This window comes from Copadichromis virginalis, linkage group LG15 (assembly GCF_057382275.1).
Source record: "Copadichromis virginalis isolate Kocher_CV1m ecotype Utaka linkage group LG15, C_Virginalis_male_GT1.1, whole genome shotgun sequence".
NCBI classification, from domain to species: Eukaryota; Metazoa; Chordata; class Actinopteri; order Cichliformes; family Cichlidae; genus Copadichromis; species Copadichromis virginalis.
Genome location: NC_140632.1, coordinates 32,634,172 through 32,653,488, shown reverse-complemented (window position 1 = coordinate 32,653,488; position 19,317 = coordinate 32,634,172). Strand labels below are relative to the sequence as shown.

At 39.7% G+C, this 19,317-nt stretch overlaps 1 protein-coding gene across 1 annotated transcript; it reads left to right on the top strand.

Moving 5' to 3' along the window:
- The first annotated feature begins 3,945 nt into the window (after positions 1-3,945).
- Positions 3,946-6,593, top strand: LOC146692764 (uncharacterized). Its single transcript, XM_085432935.1, has one exon. The coding sequence runs from the start codon at positions 4,051-4,053 to the stop codon at positions 6,286-6,288; it is 2,238 nt and encodes a 745-aa protein (XP_085289061.1). The 5' UTR covers positions 3,946-4,050; the 3' UTR covers positions 6,289-6,593.
- The last annotated feature ends 12,724 nt before the right edge of the window (positions 6,594-19,317 follow it).

Here is a 19,317-nt window from a genome sequence, read left to right as displayed (position 1 = left end):
AAATCAATGAAAGTGGAAATTCAGAAGAAGTTCTGTCCAATATCTCAGTCTTTCCATGTTCTGTGCAAAATATTTTGGCTCATGTGCAATATCTTGGTCCCAGTAGAACTACCATCTCCACCCTAAATGACCATAGCCCTTCCATCCTTATTTATTTATTACATTATATAATTGCCCTTGTATACAGACCCACAATGTTTCTGTTTCAATATTTCGTACACATATACATTGCTTTTTATTTTATTTTATTTATTTATCCCCCCCCCCCCCCCCCCCCCTTTGTTGTATATTGGTTTCTCTTCTTCTTACTTTTGCACCTTTGTGGTCAAGCTACCCAATTTCGCTGTACAAGAAACTGCACAATGACAATAAAAAGCTCTAAGTCTAAGTCTTTTCCTCATTAATGCACAACATAGATAACTATGTAATGTGTCTGTTGCACACTTTGTATGTCAGGAATAACCATAAATGTGTTGTCTTACAAACGGCTGTATCAGGTCTTTGCATCCACAATAAGCGAGGATAACAGAACTCCTGGAAAGCAGAAAAAAAATCTGGTTCTTGTTTTTAAGACAGCTATCTTTAGTTTAACGTCCGTCAAAATCCGTCAGGAGGGATCAGGAGAGAGCAATGGTCTGCCAAGCCATTCCCTGTTTCAAAGTTTAATAGTTTTGCACCTGCTGTCGCTTTAATATTAAACTAATGAGGTTGAAATGGACTCACAGTGGTTTCTGCTTCTTAATTGGACAGATTTATATCCCTTAAGTATAACCAACTTTGTGTTATCTGCAACCCGTTCTCACTCCCAAAGCGTAACATTTTACGCTAGGTGACAAATCGTCACCATATTACGTTTTCGGTTACCCACCACGTTCCTAAATGACGACCTCGGAAAAAGAGGAAATATGAGAACCGTCTGGACTGCACCTACACATGTTCGCTCTTATTCTTCAAATCGCTTAGAAACACGCTATTTAACATCATTAAAGTCCTGGTTAAGGTCAGGAATAAGGTTATGGTCAGGGCTAGGGATAAGGTTAGGTTTAGGGCTGGAATACAGGGCTGGAACATCTATTACCGCGGAAGCGTCATTGCACTGGATCCCAGCCATAACCCGCCGCGTACCATAAGAACGCCGAAGGTCTCCTTTCGCGTTCCTCAGGAACACCGCGGGACGTGACAAAACGTCGACATGTTACGCCTCGGGAGTGAGAACGCTCTGACATGTCAGTTATGAGGAGTGAAGGAAAAAATACAAGATTGATGATACAGGATCTGGATCAGATGGAGAAACAGGCGGAGGAGGCAGGAAGCCAGCAAGAGGTAGGAAGGCATCAAAATGAATAGCACAAACATGTCTGCCTGTTAAATATAGAACATCAGCCACCATGTTTTAACTCAACTCTAAAGGTAAATACTTCAAGTCCCTCTTCCAGCCTTGCGAGCTATAACCTCCAACCTCTTTGTTGTGTCGTGCCTCTCCCAGGTCGTGGCCGTGGCCGACGAGGTCCAAACGTACAGAGCTCCGGTGACCACAAAGCACGCTCGGAGCTGAAAACAAAGGATCAGATCATGAAGCAGCGCAAGAAAAAGCAGAAGCACCAGTTCCTGCAGGGCGGGGGGATGAGGAAGCTCCGCTCCAAGAACAAAAAGTGGCTCGGATAAGTTAAAAAGTCAGGTTTTGGAAGGGGTGGCCATAAGAAAGGCAAGCTGAGGAAGAAACTGGGAGGAGGACAGAGGGTTGATGGTGTGGAGGACATCACGAGGAACTGGGTGATAAGCGTCAGAATCATCTGAGAACAGGGACGTGCAGAGGGGGGGGGCTAGAGGGGCTTGAGCACCCGCCCCTTTCCTGATGAGTGCCCAAAGTGCCCTTTTGTTGAGGCAACTTTTAAATTTTATTTATTTATTTATTTATTTTATGTGTGTGTGCGTGCGGAGTCCTGTCTGTGCCCCTCAACAATAATATTTAACTATTAATCATAGTTTTGCTAAATAAAAGGATCTGGCTTGCATCAGTCACATGATCACATTTAACCAATGATCGCCCTCGACGGCAGAACGCGCTGGTTACGAGCCGGGAACGAGCTCACAAAGAGCACGCGCATTTGTTGCGGTCCGGAGCTGTAGGAGAAACACAAGTTAACTCAGAGACACAGACTGATGCGACAAACCCAGTAAGTAGGTGTACAGCGCACACTGTAGTGTGTAGCACACAGGAGTATTAGCTTATTACATACACGTTGGTAAGCTGTCTTGTTGCAACTGACGAACTGAAACAAACGAGCGTGCTGTGTGTGCAACAGCGTGACAAACATTACCTGTCCTTTTATTAACTGCACAAGTAGTGCTGGTCACAGCTGCTGGCTACCTGTGTAAGGCTGTCATGGGTCTGTAGCTCTGTCACCGTTTTAGGGAACATATTTAGTTTTAAAGTAAGTTTCTGGGCATTTCCTGTCTTTCTGGAGGGATTATATTTCACTAAAAAACGATCTAATATGCATGTCCACATAATAATTATTATAATTATAATATATTAAAAAACACACACTGTATTTTAAAGAACATACATTAAGAAGCAGATTATATTAGATTTATATTTTAAATAAGACAAAAGTTGGATTTTACAGCAGTAAAATGATTGTATCTCTACAGTTTAAAAATGTAATAAGCTTTGCCCTGCACAGAGTGGATAGTGAAACAAATGGAATCATCATAAATACATTATTTCATATTTATTACTTCCCCCTCCTCATTGCTTTATTATTGTAGCTCTAGTAATAAATAATAATGTAAGGATGCCCATAGTATATACAGTATTCTGAAGAAGGTCTAAAATGTCACTGTGTGTGCATGTGTGTGTTTTATTTAGCTGGATTTAAAAAAATATTACTCATGATATAACATTGTGCAGACATGGCTGGTAAGGACATGAGGAGGAAACAGTAGGAGCTGTATGAGGCTACTAAAGGCAGGGCTATAACATTTTGCTGTCATCATTTTATTATAGATTAAGTGCAAGAGTTGTTAGGTGTGGATAATTAGATTATAGTTTATTGCAATAGCAAGTTGTGCCTTGTTCTCAGATAGACAGCAAGTGGAGAGTGATATATGAAATGATGGGAAGGAAGGAAGAAGAGAAGCAAAGAGTGATTCACAGGCAGAGCCGAGTTTATGTCACAGTTTTTCGTTGCCTTATGGTTCCAAGCGCTGTCACCAATCTTTGCATTTTGTTATTATCTCATGAAACTTGTTTAATCAGCTACCATCTCTCCTGTGGACTTTTTAATGTCTACAGTCTCAGATCAACACAGCCCTGCCCTTCCCATATTAGATTCTTGATGAATGTGTGTTGTTGTTATTCAGCATGGTTCAATGTGCCCCTTTTTAACTTTGAGCACCCGCCCCTTTAAACCTCTCTGCACGTCCCTGATAGAGACAGGTTTTAAAGACTAGAAATGAAAACATGTGAGTCCTGTCTTTAAATAAAAATATATAATTCCCTATATTCCTATCTATTCTTGACATTGAAGCTTTACTCTTCTTGATATTGTGACAAAATACTCTTGGGTTAACCACGAGCTTTCTAAAAACTTGCATATAACAATTGTGCACCATTCATTCCTCATCTTTGCTGCCCATCATTACAACTTTGCTAATGATGGGCAGCAGGTTAGTGTCATGATGTCACCTCAGACATAGTTAAAAGCCCTGTTAACGTAGCTGCTTCTCGCCGGGTGCGGTGGCGCGTGCCTGTAATCCAAGCTACCGGGAGGCTGAGGTTGGAGGATCGTTTGAGCTCACGAGCTCTGAGCTGCAGCAGGCTATGTCGATTAACACAAAATAATTATCCTCATTCAAAAGTCATGTAAGAACCTCATTGGCTTACGGAATGTTGATGTTATTTTAAAAATTCATACAAAAACATGACCTCATTCTAGAATGTCATGTGACAACCTCATTGGCTTATGGAATTGTGATGTCACAGGCTTCTGAATCCATAAATAGGGGTGAGGAGGTACAACTTTCAGTCCGTTATTTGCAGCACTTATGTTAGCAGCATTCAAACGTTCACCAGTAAAGCATTTTCAAACATCTGGATACTTTTCGTACTCACGGTATACAGACTCCAACATGTCTCAGAAAGAGCAAGAAAGACAAGAAGCTGACCCCAGCTCTATTCCATGGTATGAGTCCCTAGACCCTTACATCAGCTCTCTTCCTTGGGATGAACAGGTGGAATTAGAGGAAAAGCGATTGGAAGAAATGGAGAAGGAAAATCTCATGAACAGAGAAAAGATTAAGATCCTGACAGAAGAAAATGAGAGAAAGAGCGCTGAATTAGAAAAATTATCCTACCAGCTTCAGGAAAGGGAAGGTATTATTGAGGAGAAACAATGGGCTCTCCAAGATAAGAAGAATCACGAGCTCCAAGAAAAGCTTGATGAAGCTCTAGAAAAAATTAAAGATCTGCTCCAAAATGAGAAAAAAGAGAGCATTAAAGGGGATAAAATGCTCAAGAAGAATCAGGAGCTCCAAGAAAAGCTTGATGGAGCTCTGGAAAAAAATAAAGATCTGCTCCAAAAGGAGAAAAAAGAGAGCATAAAACAGGAAAACATGGTCAAGAAGAATCAGGAGCTCCAAGAGAAGCTTGACGAAGCTCTGGAAAAACTGAAGGAAATCCACCAAGAAGAGAAGCAACAGTCCACACAGCAGAGAGACATGCAGAGCAAACTCCAAGCCATGGAGGAAAAATACAAAGCGCTGCAGGTGAAACATGACAAAACTCTGCACAAAAGTCAACAGTTGCTTCAAGACAAGAAGCAAATGGAAATGAAACAGAAGGAAATTGACTCCAAGCTTGACGAGATGGAGGAAAAACACAGATCGCTCCAAATCAAGCTTGAGAAAACAGTGCACAGAAATAAAGAGTTCATTCAAGAGAGAGAGCAACAAGAAATGCTGGAGAAAGAAACAGACTCCCAGCTTGAAGTCTTGGAGGAAAAACTGAAAATGCTGCAACTAACTCTTGAGGAAACACTGCTCAAAAATAAAGAGCTGCTTCAAGAAAAAGACCAACAGAAAATACATCAGGAAGAAATGGATTGCAAGCTGAGGAACATCGAGAAACAGAATGAAGGCTTGCAAGTGATGCTTGATGAAGCTCTGGAGAGAAATAAAGAGTTTCTGCACGAGAAAGACCAACAGAAAATAAAAAAGGAAGAAATGGATTGCAAGCTGAGGCACATCAAGAAACAGAATGAAGGCTTGCAAGTGATGCTTGATGAAGCTCTGGAGAGAAATAAAGAGTTTCTTCACAAGATAGACCAACAGAAAATAAAAAAGGAAGAAATGGATTGCAAGCTGAGGAACATTGAGAAACAAAATGAAGGCTTGCGAGTAATGCTTGATGAAGCTCTGGAGAGAAATAAGGAGAACCTCCAAGAAAAGAAACAAGAGCCCGTAGAGCAGAGAGACCTGCAGAGCAAACTCCAAGCCATGGAGGAAAAATACAAAGCGCTGCAGGTGAAACATGACAAAACTCTGCACAAAAGTCAACAGTTGCTTCAAGACAAGAAGAAACTGGAAATGAAACAGAAAGAAATGGACTCCAAGCTTGACGAGATGGAGGAAAAACACAGATCGCTCCAAATCAGGCTTGATAAAAAAGTGCACGGAAATAAAGAGCTTCTTCAAGAAAAAGACCAACAGAAAATACAACAGGAAGAAGAAAAACTTCATCTCCAGAGGAAAAATCAAGCACTCCAAGAATTGTATAACGAAACAAAGTACAAATCAACTGTACTGGAAGAAGAAAAGAAAAAGCTGGAAAAACAATGCTCAGCGATGCAGAGTAGCATCAATGAGATGCTGAGAAAAAATACCGAACTTGAGGAACTTTCTAAGACCTTGAAGTACAAAAACACTGAAATCCAGGCGCAAAAGCAAGAACAACAGAAAACACATAAAGACCTGCAGTGTAGACTTCAAGAAATCCAGAAGAGAAACCAGCAGCTGGAAGACATGCACACAGATGTGCACAAGGCAAAGCGAATAGAGGAGGCAACAGTTAAAGAACTGAAAGACAAGCTTAAAGAAAAACAAGAACAATTAGAAGACATGGTGAAAAGATGCAACAAACTTGAGAAAGAAAACGCAGAAACAATCGATGAGCTGAAAACCCTCATCATTGAGAAAAAAGTGCTGGTGGAAGAGTATCTGAAAAAGAAGAAAAAACGCTTCCACTGGTTCTGGAGGAGGGGCACTGCTGCTTCTCACCTGATGTAACCTCGTCTTCCTCCACCTCTATTCCATCTTCATTTCCCCCCTTCCCCTCCCTCCTTTTTCTTTTTTCACCCTCACCCCCCGACCAGTCCCGGCAGTTGACTGCCCCCTCCTGAGCCTGGTTCTGCCATAGGTTTCTCCTTTAGGTGTCTTTCACTTTAAAAGGAGTTTTTCCTATCCACTGTCGCCTGCTGCTTGCTCAGAGGGGATTGTTGGGGTTTTCTCTCATCTCTCTCTTTCATTCTTTCTATCCTTTCCCCCCCTTCTGCCTTTTCCTTTACCCAATAAACACAATTGCCCACATTTTACATTTGTTTGAAAAATGTCTTCATTCAACAATAATTCATCTTAGGTATAAAAACAAGAAATAGGTAATAGCTGCATGTGTGTTTGTGTGTGTGCATAATATACATACTTGTTTCCCAGAAAGATTTAATACTAGATGGATAGAGACCAGGGACGTGCAGAGGGTGGGCTAGAGGGGCTTGAGCACCCGCCCCTTTCCTGATGAGTGCCCAAAGTGCCCTTTTGTTGAGGCAACTTTTAAATTTTATTTATTTATTTATTTATTTATTTTATGTGTGTGTGCGTGCGGAGTCCTGTCTGTGCCCCTCAACAATAATATTTAACTATTAATCATAGTTTTGCTAAATAAAAGGATCTGGCTTGCATCAGTCACATGATCACATTTAACCAATGATCGCCCTCGACGGCAGAACGCGCTGGTTACGAGCCGGGAACGAGCTCACAAAGAGCACGCGCATTTGTTGCGGTCCGGAGCTGTAGGAGAAACACAAGTTAACTCAGAGACACAGACTGATGCGACAAACCCAGTAAGTAGGTGTACAGCGCACACTGTAGTGTGTAGCACACAGGAGTATTAGCTTATTACATACACGTTGGTAAGCTGTCTTGTTGCAACTGACGAACTGAAACAAACGAGCGTGCTGTGTGTGCAACAGCGTGACAAACATTACCTGTCCTTTTATTAACTGCACAAGTAGTGCTGGTCATAGCTGCTGGCTACCTGTGTAAGGCTGTCATGAGTCTGTAGCTCTGTCACCGTTTTAGGGAACATATTTAGTTTTAAAGTAAGTTTCTGGGCATTTCCTGCCTTTCTGGAGGGATTATATTTCACTAAAAAACGATCTAATATGCATGTCCACATAATAATTATTATAATTATAATATATTAAAAAACACACGCTGTATTTTAAAGAACATACATTAAGAAGCAGATTATATTAGATTTATATTTTAAATAAGACAAAAGTTGGATTTTACAGCAGTAAAATGATTGTATCTCTACAGTTTAAAAATGTAATAAGCTTTGCCCTGCACAGAGTGGATAGTGAAACAAATGGAATCATCATAAATACATTATTTAATATTTATTACTTCCCCCTCCTCATTGCTTTATTATTGTAGCTCTAGTAATAAATAATAATGTAAGGATGCCCATAGTATATACAGTATTCTGAAGAAGGTCTAAAATGTCACTGTGTGTGCATGTGTGTGTTTTATTTAGCTGGATTTAAAAAAATATTACTCATGATATAACATTGTGCAGACATGGCTGGTAAGGACATGAGGAGGAAACAGTAGGAGCTGTATGAGGCTACTAAAGGCAGGGCTATAACATTTTGCTGTCATCATTTTATTATAGATTAAGTGCAAGAGTTGTTAGGTGTGGATAATTAGATTATAGTTTATTGCAATAGCAAGTTGTGCCTTGTTCTCAGATAGACAGCAAGTGGAGAGTGATATATGAAATGATGGGAAGGAAGGAAGAAGAGAAGCAAAGAGTGATTCACAGGCAGAGCCGAGTTTATGTCACAGTTTTTCGTTGCCTTATGGTTCCAAGCGCTGTCACCAATCTTTGCATTTTGTTATTATCTCATGAAACTTGTTTAATCAGCTACCATCTCTCCTGTGGACTTTTTAATGTCTACAGTCTCAGATCAACACAGCCCTGCCCTCCCATATTAGATTCTTGATGAATGTGTGTTGTTGTTATTCAGCATGGTTCAATGTGCCCCTTTTTAACTTTGAGCACCCGCCCCTTTAAACCTCTCTGCACGTCCCTGTCTGAGAACATCACCAAAGATTTTCCTGGCGCTTTGTGTGACTGTAGATTAAGGAGAAAATCATTTGTGAATCTTTACACTGCAGAAATGCACGTCACTTCTTCCTTGATGGCCTGCTGAACTCTGCGTTTGCCACAGAGTTATGTTTAATTATGATCCACTAACCTGGATTTACTACTTGTAAGCATGTTGGCAGTCTAATAAAAGTGTTTTGGAGTACTGAAATATGTCTTATCAAAATGGTAAAATACAGATATTAAATATTGTGTGCTTAATTTGCAGTTAGTTTCAAAAATCGTCTCGCCCATCTTTTCTTAAAATAAGAGGTGCTCTATAAAAATGACATTAAATTCTGTAAACGTGCTCTATTTGCAATTATTTATCATTACTGTTGTCCAAGTGGTCTCATTTCAAAGTTGAAAGCGAGCATCGGAACGGGCAAGAAAGGCGACTTTTAATTGACTTTGAATGTGTTGTGGTTACTGATATCAGATGGGCTGGGTTGAGAAACTGGCTTAGAATTCCTCTTGCCTTCAGCATGGCCACGCCCCTCTGACTTCTGCAATCAACAAGGCATTTTTACCCAGGGAAATGTTTATTTCGCTTTTCAGTTTGGACTGTTCCCTGTAAATTCCTGAGAAAATTTGAGAAGATCAGGAGTGTCTGAAAAACGTAAAACAGCCCATCTGTCACCAACAGCAATGCTGCCTTCAAAGTCACTTAAATCACCCTTTTTTTTTTCTGGCATGTGATTGGCTGATTAGATATTTGCATTCACAAGCAGCTGAATAGGTTAGTGCAGGGGTCAGCAACCTGCGGCTCTTTAGTCCTTTTAGTGCGGCTCTGCGTGGTTTGGGAAAATAAATAATTTTTTTTAAGTAATTAGCTGAAGTGTATTTTATTTGTGTTAGTTCTTTTTTAACTTGTAGTTCTAAATTGGAAGATTACTGTGATATTGAAATGAAATATAAATATAAAATTATATTCTATTAGTTTTTGAACGCTCAAAATAAGCGTCACACTTGCGGAAGCCGATATACCCGCCGAAACGCCGTGCATTTATCGAGACTTTCAACCCCAGGTAGGCTAATTATCAATCTTCGGATCCACATTATGTCAGCAGCTCCACCGTGAACTATGTTAAAAACAAACACCGCTCACGCCTCACAGATGACAGCTTACAGTCCTGCGTAAAGATGAAAGTGACTTCATACAGCTCCGATTTGCAGACGCTGTGCGCAGAGATTCAGGAGCAGAAGTCCCATTGTAAACATATCACGGCAGACCCAACGATGTTTCCATGAACACGCTTTACAGCTTCTCTTTATTGACCACTTTTCACACACGGTTGCTGTATGCATACAGCCGGTGTTAAAGCTCACAGCCCGACACATACCAACACAACAGCATAGAGAGCACAGACGTTAAGGCGCCGAGGCGTGATCGCGGGTGCCGCTCAGGTGCGTCCGCCTCCCCTGCAGCGGCGCTGCAGACCACGCCCCGCCACACACATTAACCAGGTAAAATACATATTGTCAGGGTTCCTGGGTCGGTGACCCAGTGTTTTCAGTTTTGTTCATGTTCATATATATATATAGCATATAGTAAACAATGAATCTGTAAACGACAGCTGTTGACATTTTTAAAAAATGAATGAAAAAGCATATTTAAATAATCAACATACATGATTTAAATATAAACACACACGTGACAAGAGACAGAACGTGTAGAAGATATATGCAGAAAGAGCTTTCAGTGGTCAGCTGATAACATGATATCTAAAAAATACATAGCTCATTTTCCTGTCTGTTAGTTGGACATGCTAACCTGTTAACAAGCTCCTATATTCACCCATACAGTTTGTAGATCATTTTGCTAAAATAGGTAAAATCTCCACTCTTTCAGGGCACTAATAGGCTAAAGGCATATTACAAAAGGTCATTCATGTATTCACAGATTCTCTGTAGTTATTCTGCTGCTCATTCACCTGTAAAAACCACACCAATCATTATTTCAACAGCCTTTTTATTTTGGAACAAAAGCATTTGACGATATGACTTACAGGACGTTACCAAATTCATGAAGCTATATTTGTGAGTTTATTTATCAATATCAGTTTAATGTAAACAGACTGATGTAGTAATAGACAGTAAAATGTTGGTGCGTGTGTAATATATGAGCGTTTATGTTTCTCTACATGGGTAAAAGTACTCCATGTCGCCCTCTGGTGGTAGCAACCAACTATGAAAAGAATGGATGTTGGATCTTAACTAAATGATAAAAAGTTTTATTACTTTGTATTACTTTCTTTAGTTTGGTAAAATTTACAGTTTTAATCCCGTAAGAAAATAAATCACTATCATAGAGAGGGATATTAGTAATTCGTTTGTTAATAACACTTTGTTTGTGTTTGCTAATGTTTCGACAGGAAAATGGTTTTCTACCAAGTTGTTTCATGTACAGAGTAACACACACACACACACACACACACACACACACACACACACACACACACACACACACGTATGACTTTGCCGGTTTCAGCTGAAACAATTTCAGTGTTTCAAACCATGTTCCAGGATTTTTCCTTCACCATTTATGAGGTTTCAAGAAGAAGATAAACGACAGATATGAATGTTTGAAAAAGTTATAGATGAAAAGATGAAAAATACTCAAAGGATAAATTCAATTGGTTTATTGTTTTATGAATAAGTTGAAAAAGAAAAAGTTAAACAAGTAAATAATGAAACAAGGTAAAATGAAGTAAGAACAAAACGTCAACAAGTAAATAATGAAACAAGGTAAAATGAAGTAAGAACAAAACGTTAACAAGTAAATAATGAAACAAGGTAAAATGAAGTAAGAACAAAACGTTAACAAGTAAATAATGAAACAAGGTAAAATGAAGTAAGCACAAAAAGTTAAGTAAATAATGAAACAAGGTAGAGGAGAGAAAACCCCAACAATCCCCTCTGAGCACGCACTAGGCGACAGTGGGGAGGAAAAACTGCCTTTAAACGGGCAGAAACCTCCGGCAGAACCAGGCTCAGGAGGGGACAGTCAACTGCCGGGACTGGTTGGGGAGGTGAACAGAGGTGGAGCAAGACGAGGCTACACCTGCTGAGGAAGCAGTAGAGTTCCTCCTCCAGGGCCAGCGGAAGCGTTTGTTCTTCTTTTTCATGCAGTTTTCTACAAGAGCTTTTTTTTCCAGGATGAGGGTTCTCAACTCATCGATGGTTTCTTTGTTTTGTTTCTCAAGCTTCTTGCACGTTTTCTCCACCTCTTCCAACGTTGCTTGTTTTTCTTCAAGCTTTTCCCTGAGCTCTTTGGATGTTTCCTCCTGCATTATCTTGTCCTTGTGCATGTCTGCGTTTCTTTGTTGTACTTCTTTGTACATGTCTTGTAGCTCCTCATTTCTTTTGTGGATATCTTGGAGCGTACGCTGCAGGTCGTCATGTATGTTGTCTTGTTCTTGCTTTTGCGCCTGCATTTCAGTGTGTTTGCGCTTCAAGTTGTTGTATTCCAACAATATCCCCTTAGTGAGCTCGGAGTTGTTTCTCGCCATTTGCTCCATCCTTTTCTGCATGTGCGAGCATTGTTTGTCCAGTTTTTCTTTTTCCCCTTCTAGTTGCTTTTTCTCGTGAAGAAGGTCTTTATTTTGGCGCAGAGTATCATCCACCTTCTCTTTCAGCATTCTGTATTTTTCCTCCGTGACTTTGAGTTTGTGCTCCATGTCTCTTTGCCTTTTCTCCTGTTCTTCCTTCTGTTGGAGGATTTCTTTATTTTTTTTCACAGCTTCATCGAAGTTTGTTTGGAGCAGCCGATTCATTTGGTCCATATATTGGAGATCCCATTCTGTCTTCTCAACAGTAGCTTTGCTGTCTTTAAGCTGGTTGGACATCTCCTTTAGTTCCACGCTCTTTTGCTTGTTTTCCTTAATTAGGAAGACAATCTGCTCTCGGGCTTGTCCAAACTTGATTCCCCAACCCTCATTAATAATATTTATGTCGGGCTGGCGTTTTTGTCTTTCTTCCAGGTTCTTATTTTGCGCTTCCATCTGTCTACACTTCTCCTCCAGTTGAAGTTTCTCTTCTTCAATCTGTTGAATTTTATTCTGGAGATGGTAGTTTTCCTTCTTACTGTCATGTAATGCCCTTTGGACGGCTAAGAGGTCATTTGGGGAAATTGGCCGGCCACGACAGGAAGGAGAAGCGGCGTAATCTTTTTGCCTTGGTTGGTGTCTTGTTGGATACATGTTGAAGGTTGTACACGACAACTCTGAAAAGGTTTCCAAAAGTTTCTGTGGTGAACGTGTGAAGGCTGCAAACACAAATGCTGCGAAGACACGAACTAAAAAACTGCTGTGTGTCACCCCTGTTTAAGGAAAAACTTCAAAGGATCGTGTAGTGACATCATAACTCCGTGAGCCAATGAGATTGTCATGTGACATTTTGGAATGGGGATATTTTTTTTTAAACCGTTTTCAAATTTAACTTAATATTTGACTGTTTCTTAACTGACCTGTTTAGCTGATTAAGAAATGAATTGAAACGAGCATCACTAACGTTATATAACAGACAACAGAAAAAAAACAGGTTTTTTTCTAAGTAATAGAGGTATAATACATTTTTTTTAAAAAAATTTTAAATTATCCTACTTTTTATAAGAGGGAACATTATTTAAAGAATATGTATTTAATTGGAAAACTCTCTATTCGTCTAAAGGCTATAACAAGAAAGGTGAGCTTCCTGCTCAAAAATGAAATGACCAAAATAAATGGAGCATTTCTCTGCAATTACAAACTCTGTGTAAACAATATTGGTTTCAAAATAAGGCTAATGCTGGTGAGATGTCATCACAGGTGTAAATATTACTGCAGATGTTACTATGTCAAAGTTTCACAACTGTCTTATGTTTATTTATGTAGGCAAGACCTACTTTTCACTTTTTTGCTTTGCTATATGTTCTTGAGTGTATTAGTTTGCCAGCAGCACGAACATGTACTAGTGTCAATAATAATAGTACGGTGGATTAGAAAACCTGCTCACAAGTTGAATAAACACCCAGGATTGTTTCATCATTTTCATTCAAAACCAATATTTGAGTCAAAATGAGAAAGTTGTTTGTGCTGTCTGATGAAGAAGAAGCTAAATAAAGTGCAGTTTTGATGTAGATGATGTTGTATACAAACTAGAAGAGGAAGATAGTAGGATCTCTGTATCATGCTTTGTCACTTTGTACCATGTAATTCTTTCTATTTCCACCAGGGGGTGTTTTCAGAGGTGGTAGGTGGTAAAAGAAGAGGTCAGCAGGAAGATGGCGAAGAGCGACCAAAGACCAAGAAAAAGAGGCAGTCAGGCAAAGATGAAGAGTATTATATCCACCAAATGGTCATTTCAAACTATAATTTAAAGTCTTTTTTCCCCCTTCTTTTTTTAGGGACCGTAAGAGGAAGCGTTTTGTGAGAGAAACGGGAAAAGAAGACCAGAAGAAGAAGATCAAAACAGACAGCGGTCAGGTTATCAGTAACAAGAAGAACAGGAAGAACTTGTATCCTTCCAACAAAAAGCTTCTCTGTGTGCTGCTCTCAATGACCCTCTTCTCTACTCCTATGACAATATTAAGCTGTACTGTGAAGATGTTGTATCACTTGACAACATGTCAGTTATGAGGAGTGAAGGAAAAAATACAAGATTGATGATACAGGATCTGGATCAGATGGAGAAACAGGCGGAGGAGGCAGGAAGCCAGCAAGAGGTAGGAAGGCATCAAAATGAATAGCACAAACATGTTAAATATAGACCATCAGCCACCATGTTTTAACTCAACTCTAAAGGTAAATACTTCAAGTCCCTCTTCCAGCCTTGCGAGCTATAACCTCCAACCTCTTTGTTGTGTCGTGCCTCTCCCAGGTCGTGGCCGTGGCCGACGAGGTCCAAACGTACAGAGCTCCGGTGACCACAAAGCACGCTCGGAGCTGAAAACAAAGGATCAGATCATGAAGCAGCGCAAGAAAAAGCAGAAGCACCAGTTCCTGCAGGGCGGGGGGATGAGGAAGCTCCGCTCCAAGAACAAAAAGTGGCTCGGAGAAGTTAAAAAGTCAGGTTTTGGAAGGGGTGGCCATAAGAAAGGCAAGCTGAGGAAGAAACTGTGAGGAGGACAGAGGGTTGATGGTGTGGAGGACATCACGAGGAACTGGGTGATAAGCGTCAGAATCATCTGAGAACATCACCAAAGATTTTCCTGGCGCTTTGTGTGACTGTAGATTAAGGAGAAAATCATTTGTGAATCTTTACACTGCAGAAATGCACGTCACTTCTTCCTTGATGGCCTGCTGAACTCTGCGTTTGCCACAGAGTTATGTTTAATTATGATCCACTAACCTGGATTTACTACTTGTAAGCATGTTGGCAGTCTAATAAAAGTGTTTTGGAGTACTGAAATATGTCTTATCAAAATGGTAAAATACAGATATTAAATATTGTGTGCTTAATTTGCAGTTAGTTTCAAAAATCGTCTCGCCCATCTTTTCTTAAAATAAGAGGTGCTCTATAAAAATGACATTAAATTCTGTAAACGTGCTCTATTTGCAATTATTTATCATTACTGTTGTCCAAGTGGTCTCATTTCAAAGTTGAAAGCGAGCATCGGAACGGGCAAGAAAGGCGACTTTTAATTGACTTTGAATGTGTTGTGGTTACTGATATCAGATGGGCTGGGTTGAGAAACTGGCTTAGAATTCCTCTTGCCTTCAGCATGGCCACGCCCCTCTGACTTCTGCAATCAACAAGGCATTTTTACCCAGGGAAATGTTTATTTCACTTTTCAGTTTGGACTGTTCTCTGTAAATTCCTGAGAAAATTTGAGAAGATCAGGAGTGTCTGAAAAACGTAAAACAGCCCATCTGTCACCAACAGCAATGCTGCCTTCAAAGTCACTTAAATCACCCTTTTTTTTTTTCTGGCATGTGATTGGCTGATTAGATATTTGCATTCACAAGCAGCTGAATAGGTTAGTGCAGGGGTCAGCAACCTGCGGCTCTTTAGTCCTTTTAGTGCGGCTCTGCGTGGTTTGGGAAAATAAATTATTTTTTTAAGTAATTAGCTGAAGTGTATTTTATTTGTGTTAGTTCTTTTTTAACTTGTAGTTCTAAATTGGAAGATTACTGTGATATTGAAATGAAATATAAATATAAAATTATATTCTATTAGTTTTTGAACGCTCAAAATAAGCGTCACACTTGCGGAAGCCGATATACCCGCCGAAACGCCGTGCATTTATCGAGACTTTCAACCCCAGGTAGGCTAATTATCAATCTTCGGATCCACATTATGTCAGCAGCTCCACCGTGAACTATGTTAAAAACAAACACCGCTCACGCCTCACAGATGACAGCTTACAGTCCTGCGTAAAGATGAAAGTGACTTCATACAGCTCCGATTTGCAGACGCTGTGCGCAGAGATTCAGGAGCAGAAGTCCCATTGTAAACATATCACGGCAGACCCAACGATGTTTCCATGAACACGCTTTACAGCTTCTCTTTATTGACCACTTTTCACACACGGTTGCTGTATGCATACAGCCGGTGTTAAAGCTCACAGCCCGACACATACCAACACAACAGCATAGAGAGCACAGACGTTAAGGCGCCGAGGCGTGATCGCGGGTGCCGCTCAGGTGCGTCCGCCTCCCCTGCAGCGGCGCTGCAGACCACGCCCCGCCACACACATTAACCAGGTAAAATACATATTGTCAGGGTTCCTGGGTCGGTGACCCAGTGTTTTCAGTTTTGTTCATGTTCATATATATATATAGCATATAGTAAACAATGAATCTGTAAACGACAGCTGTTGACATTTTTAAAAAATGAATGAAAAAGCATATTTAAATAATCAACATACATGATTTAAATATAAACACACACGTGACAAGAGACAGAACGTGTAGAAGATATATGCAGAAAGAGCTTTCAGTGGTCAGCTGATAACATGATATCTAAAAAATACATAGCTCATTTTCCTGTCTGTTAGTTGGACATGCTAACCTGTTAACAAGCTCCTATATTCACCCATACAGTTTGTAGATCATTTTGCTAAAATAGGTAAAATCTCCACTCTTTCAGGGCACTAATAGGCTAAAGGCATATTACAAAAGGTCATTCATGTATTCACAGATTCTCTGTAGTTATTCTGCTGCTCATTCACCTGTAAAAACCACACCAATCATTATTTCAACAGCCTTTTTATTTTGGAACAAAAGCATTTGACGATATGACTTACAGGACGTTACCAAATTCATGAAGCTATATTTGTGAGTTTATTTATCAATATCAGTTTAATGTAAACAGACTGATGTAGTAATAGACAGTAAAATGTTGGTGCGTGTGTAATATATGAGCCTTTATGTTTCTCTACATGGGTAAAAGTACTCCATGTCGCCGTCTGGTGGTAGCAACCAACTATGAAAAGAATGGATGTTGGATCTTAACTAAATGATAAAAAGTTTTATTACTTTGTATTACTTTCTTTAGTTTGGTAAAATTTACAGTTTTAATCCCGTAAGAAAATAAATCACTATCATAGAGAGGGATATTAGTAATTCGTTTGTTAATAACACTTTGTTTGTGTTTGCTAATGTTTCGACAGGAAAATGGTTTTCTACAAAGTTGTTTCATGTACAGAGTAACACACACACACACACACACACACACACACACACACACACACACACACACACACACACACACACGTATGACTTTGCCGGTTTCAGCTGAAACAATTTCAGTGTTTCAAACCATGTTCCAGGATTTTTCCTTCACCATTTATGAGGTTTCAAGAAGAAGATAAACGACAGATATGAATGTTTGAAAAAGTTATAGATGAAAAGATGAAAAATACTCAAAGGATAAATTCAATTGGTTTATTGTTTTATGAATAAGTTGAAAAAGAAAAAGTTAAACAAGTAAATAATGAAACAAGGTAAAATGAAGTAAGAACAAAACGTCAACAAGTAAATAATGAAACAAGGTAAAATGAAGTAAGAACAAAACGTTAACAAGTAAATAATGAAACAAGGTAAAATGAAGCAAGCACAAAAAGTTAAGTAAATAATGAAACAAGGTAAAATGAAGTAAGAACAAAACGTTAACAAGTAAATAATGAAACAAGGTAAAATGAAGCAAGCACAAAAAGTTAAGTAAATAATGAAACAAGGTAGAGGAGCGAAAACCCCAACAATCCCCTCTGAGCACGCACTAGGCGACAGTGGGGAGGAAAAACTGCCTTTAAACGGGCAGAAACCTCCGGCAGAACCAGGCTCAGGAGGGGACAGTCAACTGCCGGGACTGGTTGGGGAGGTGAACAGAGGTGGAGCAAGACGAGGCTACACCTGCTGAGGAAGCAGTAGAGTTCCTCCTCCAGGGCCAGCGGAAGCGTTTGTTCTTCTTTTTCATGCAGTTTTCTACAAGAGCTTTTTTTTCCAGGATGAGGGTTCTCAACTCATCGATGGTTTCTTTGTTTTGTTTCTCAAGCTTCTTGCACGTTTTCTCCACCTCTTCCAACGTTGCTTGTTTTTCTTCAAGCTTTTCCCTGAGCTCTTTGGATGTTTCCTCCTGCATTATCTTGTCCTTGTGCATGTCTGCGTTTCTTTGTTGTACTTCTTTGTACATGTCTTGTAGCTCCTCATTTCTTTTGTGGATATCTTGGAGCGTACGCTGCAGGTCGTCATGTATGTTGTCTTGTTCTTGCTTTTGCGCCTGCATTTCAGTGTGTTTGCGCTTCAAGTTGTTGTATTCCAACAATATCCCCTTAGTGAGCTCGGAGTTGTTTCTCGCCATTTGCTCCATCCTTTTCTGCATGTGCGAGCATTGTTTGTCCAGTTTTTCTTTTTCCCCTTCTAGTTGCTTTTTCTCATGAAGAAGGTCTTTATTTTGGCGCAGAGTATCATCCACCTTCTCTTTCAGCATTCTGTATTTTTCCTCCGTGACTTTGAGTTTGTGCTCCATGTCTCTTTGCCTTTTCTCCTGTTCTTCCTTCTGTTGGAGGATTTCTTCATTTTTTTTCACAGCTTCATCGAAGTTTGTTTGGAGCAGCCGATTCATTTGGTCCATATATTGGAGATCCCATTCTGTCTTCTCAACAGTAGCTTTGCTGTCTTTAAGCTGGTTGGACATCTCCTTTAGTTCCACGCTCTTTTGCTTGTTTTCCTTAATTAGGAAGACAATCTGCTCTCGGGCTTGTCCAAACTTGATTCCCCAACCCTCATTAATAATATTTATGTCGGGCTGGCGTTTTTGTCTTTCTTCCAGGTTCTTATTTTGCGCTTCCATCTGTCTACACTTCTCCTCCAGTTGAAGTTTCTCTTCTTCAATCTGTTGAATTTTATTCTGGAGATGGTAGTTTTCCTTCTTACTGTCATGTAATGCCCTTTGGACGGCTAAGAGGTCATTTGGGGAAATTGGCCGGCCACGACAGGAAGGAGAAGCGGCGTAATCTTTTTGCCTTGGTTGGTGTCTTGTTGGATACATGTTGAAGGTTGTACACGACAACTCTGAAAAGGTTTCCAAAAGTTTCTGTGGTGAACGTGTGAAGGCTGCAAACACAAATGCTGCGAAGACACGAATTAAAAAACTGCTGTGTGTCACCCCTGTTTAAGGAAAAACTTCAAAGGATCGTGTAGTGACATCATAACTCCGTGAGCCAATGAGATTGTCATGTGACATTTTGGAATGGGGATATTTTTTTTTAAACCGTTTTCAAATTTAACTTAATATTTGACTGTTTCTTAACTGACCTGTTTAGCTGATTAAGAAATGAATTGAAACGAGCATCACTAACGTTATATAACAGACAACAGAAAAAAAACAGTTTTTTTTCTAAGTAATAGAGGTATAATACATTTTTTAAAATTTTTTTTTAAATTATCCTACTTTTTATAAGAGGGAAC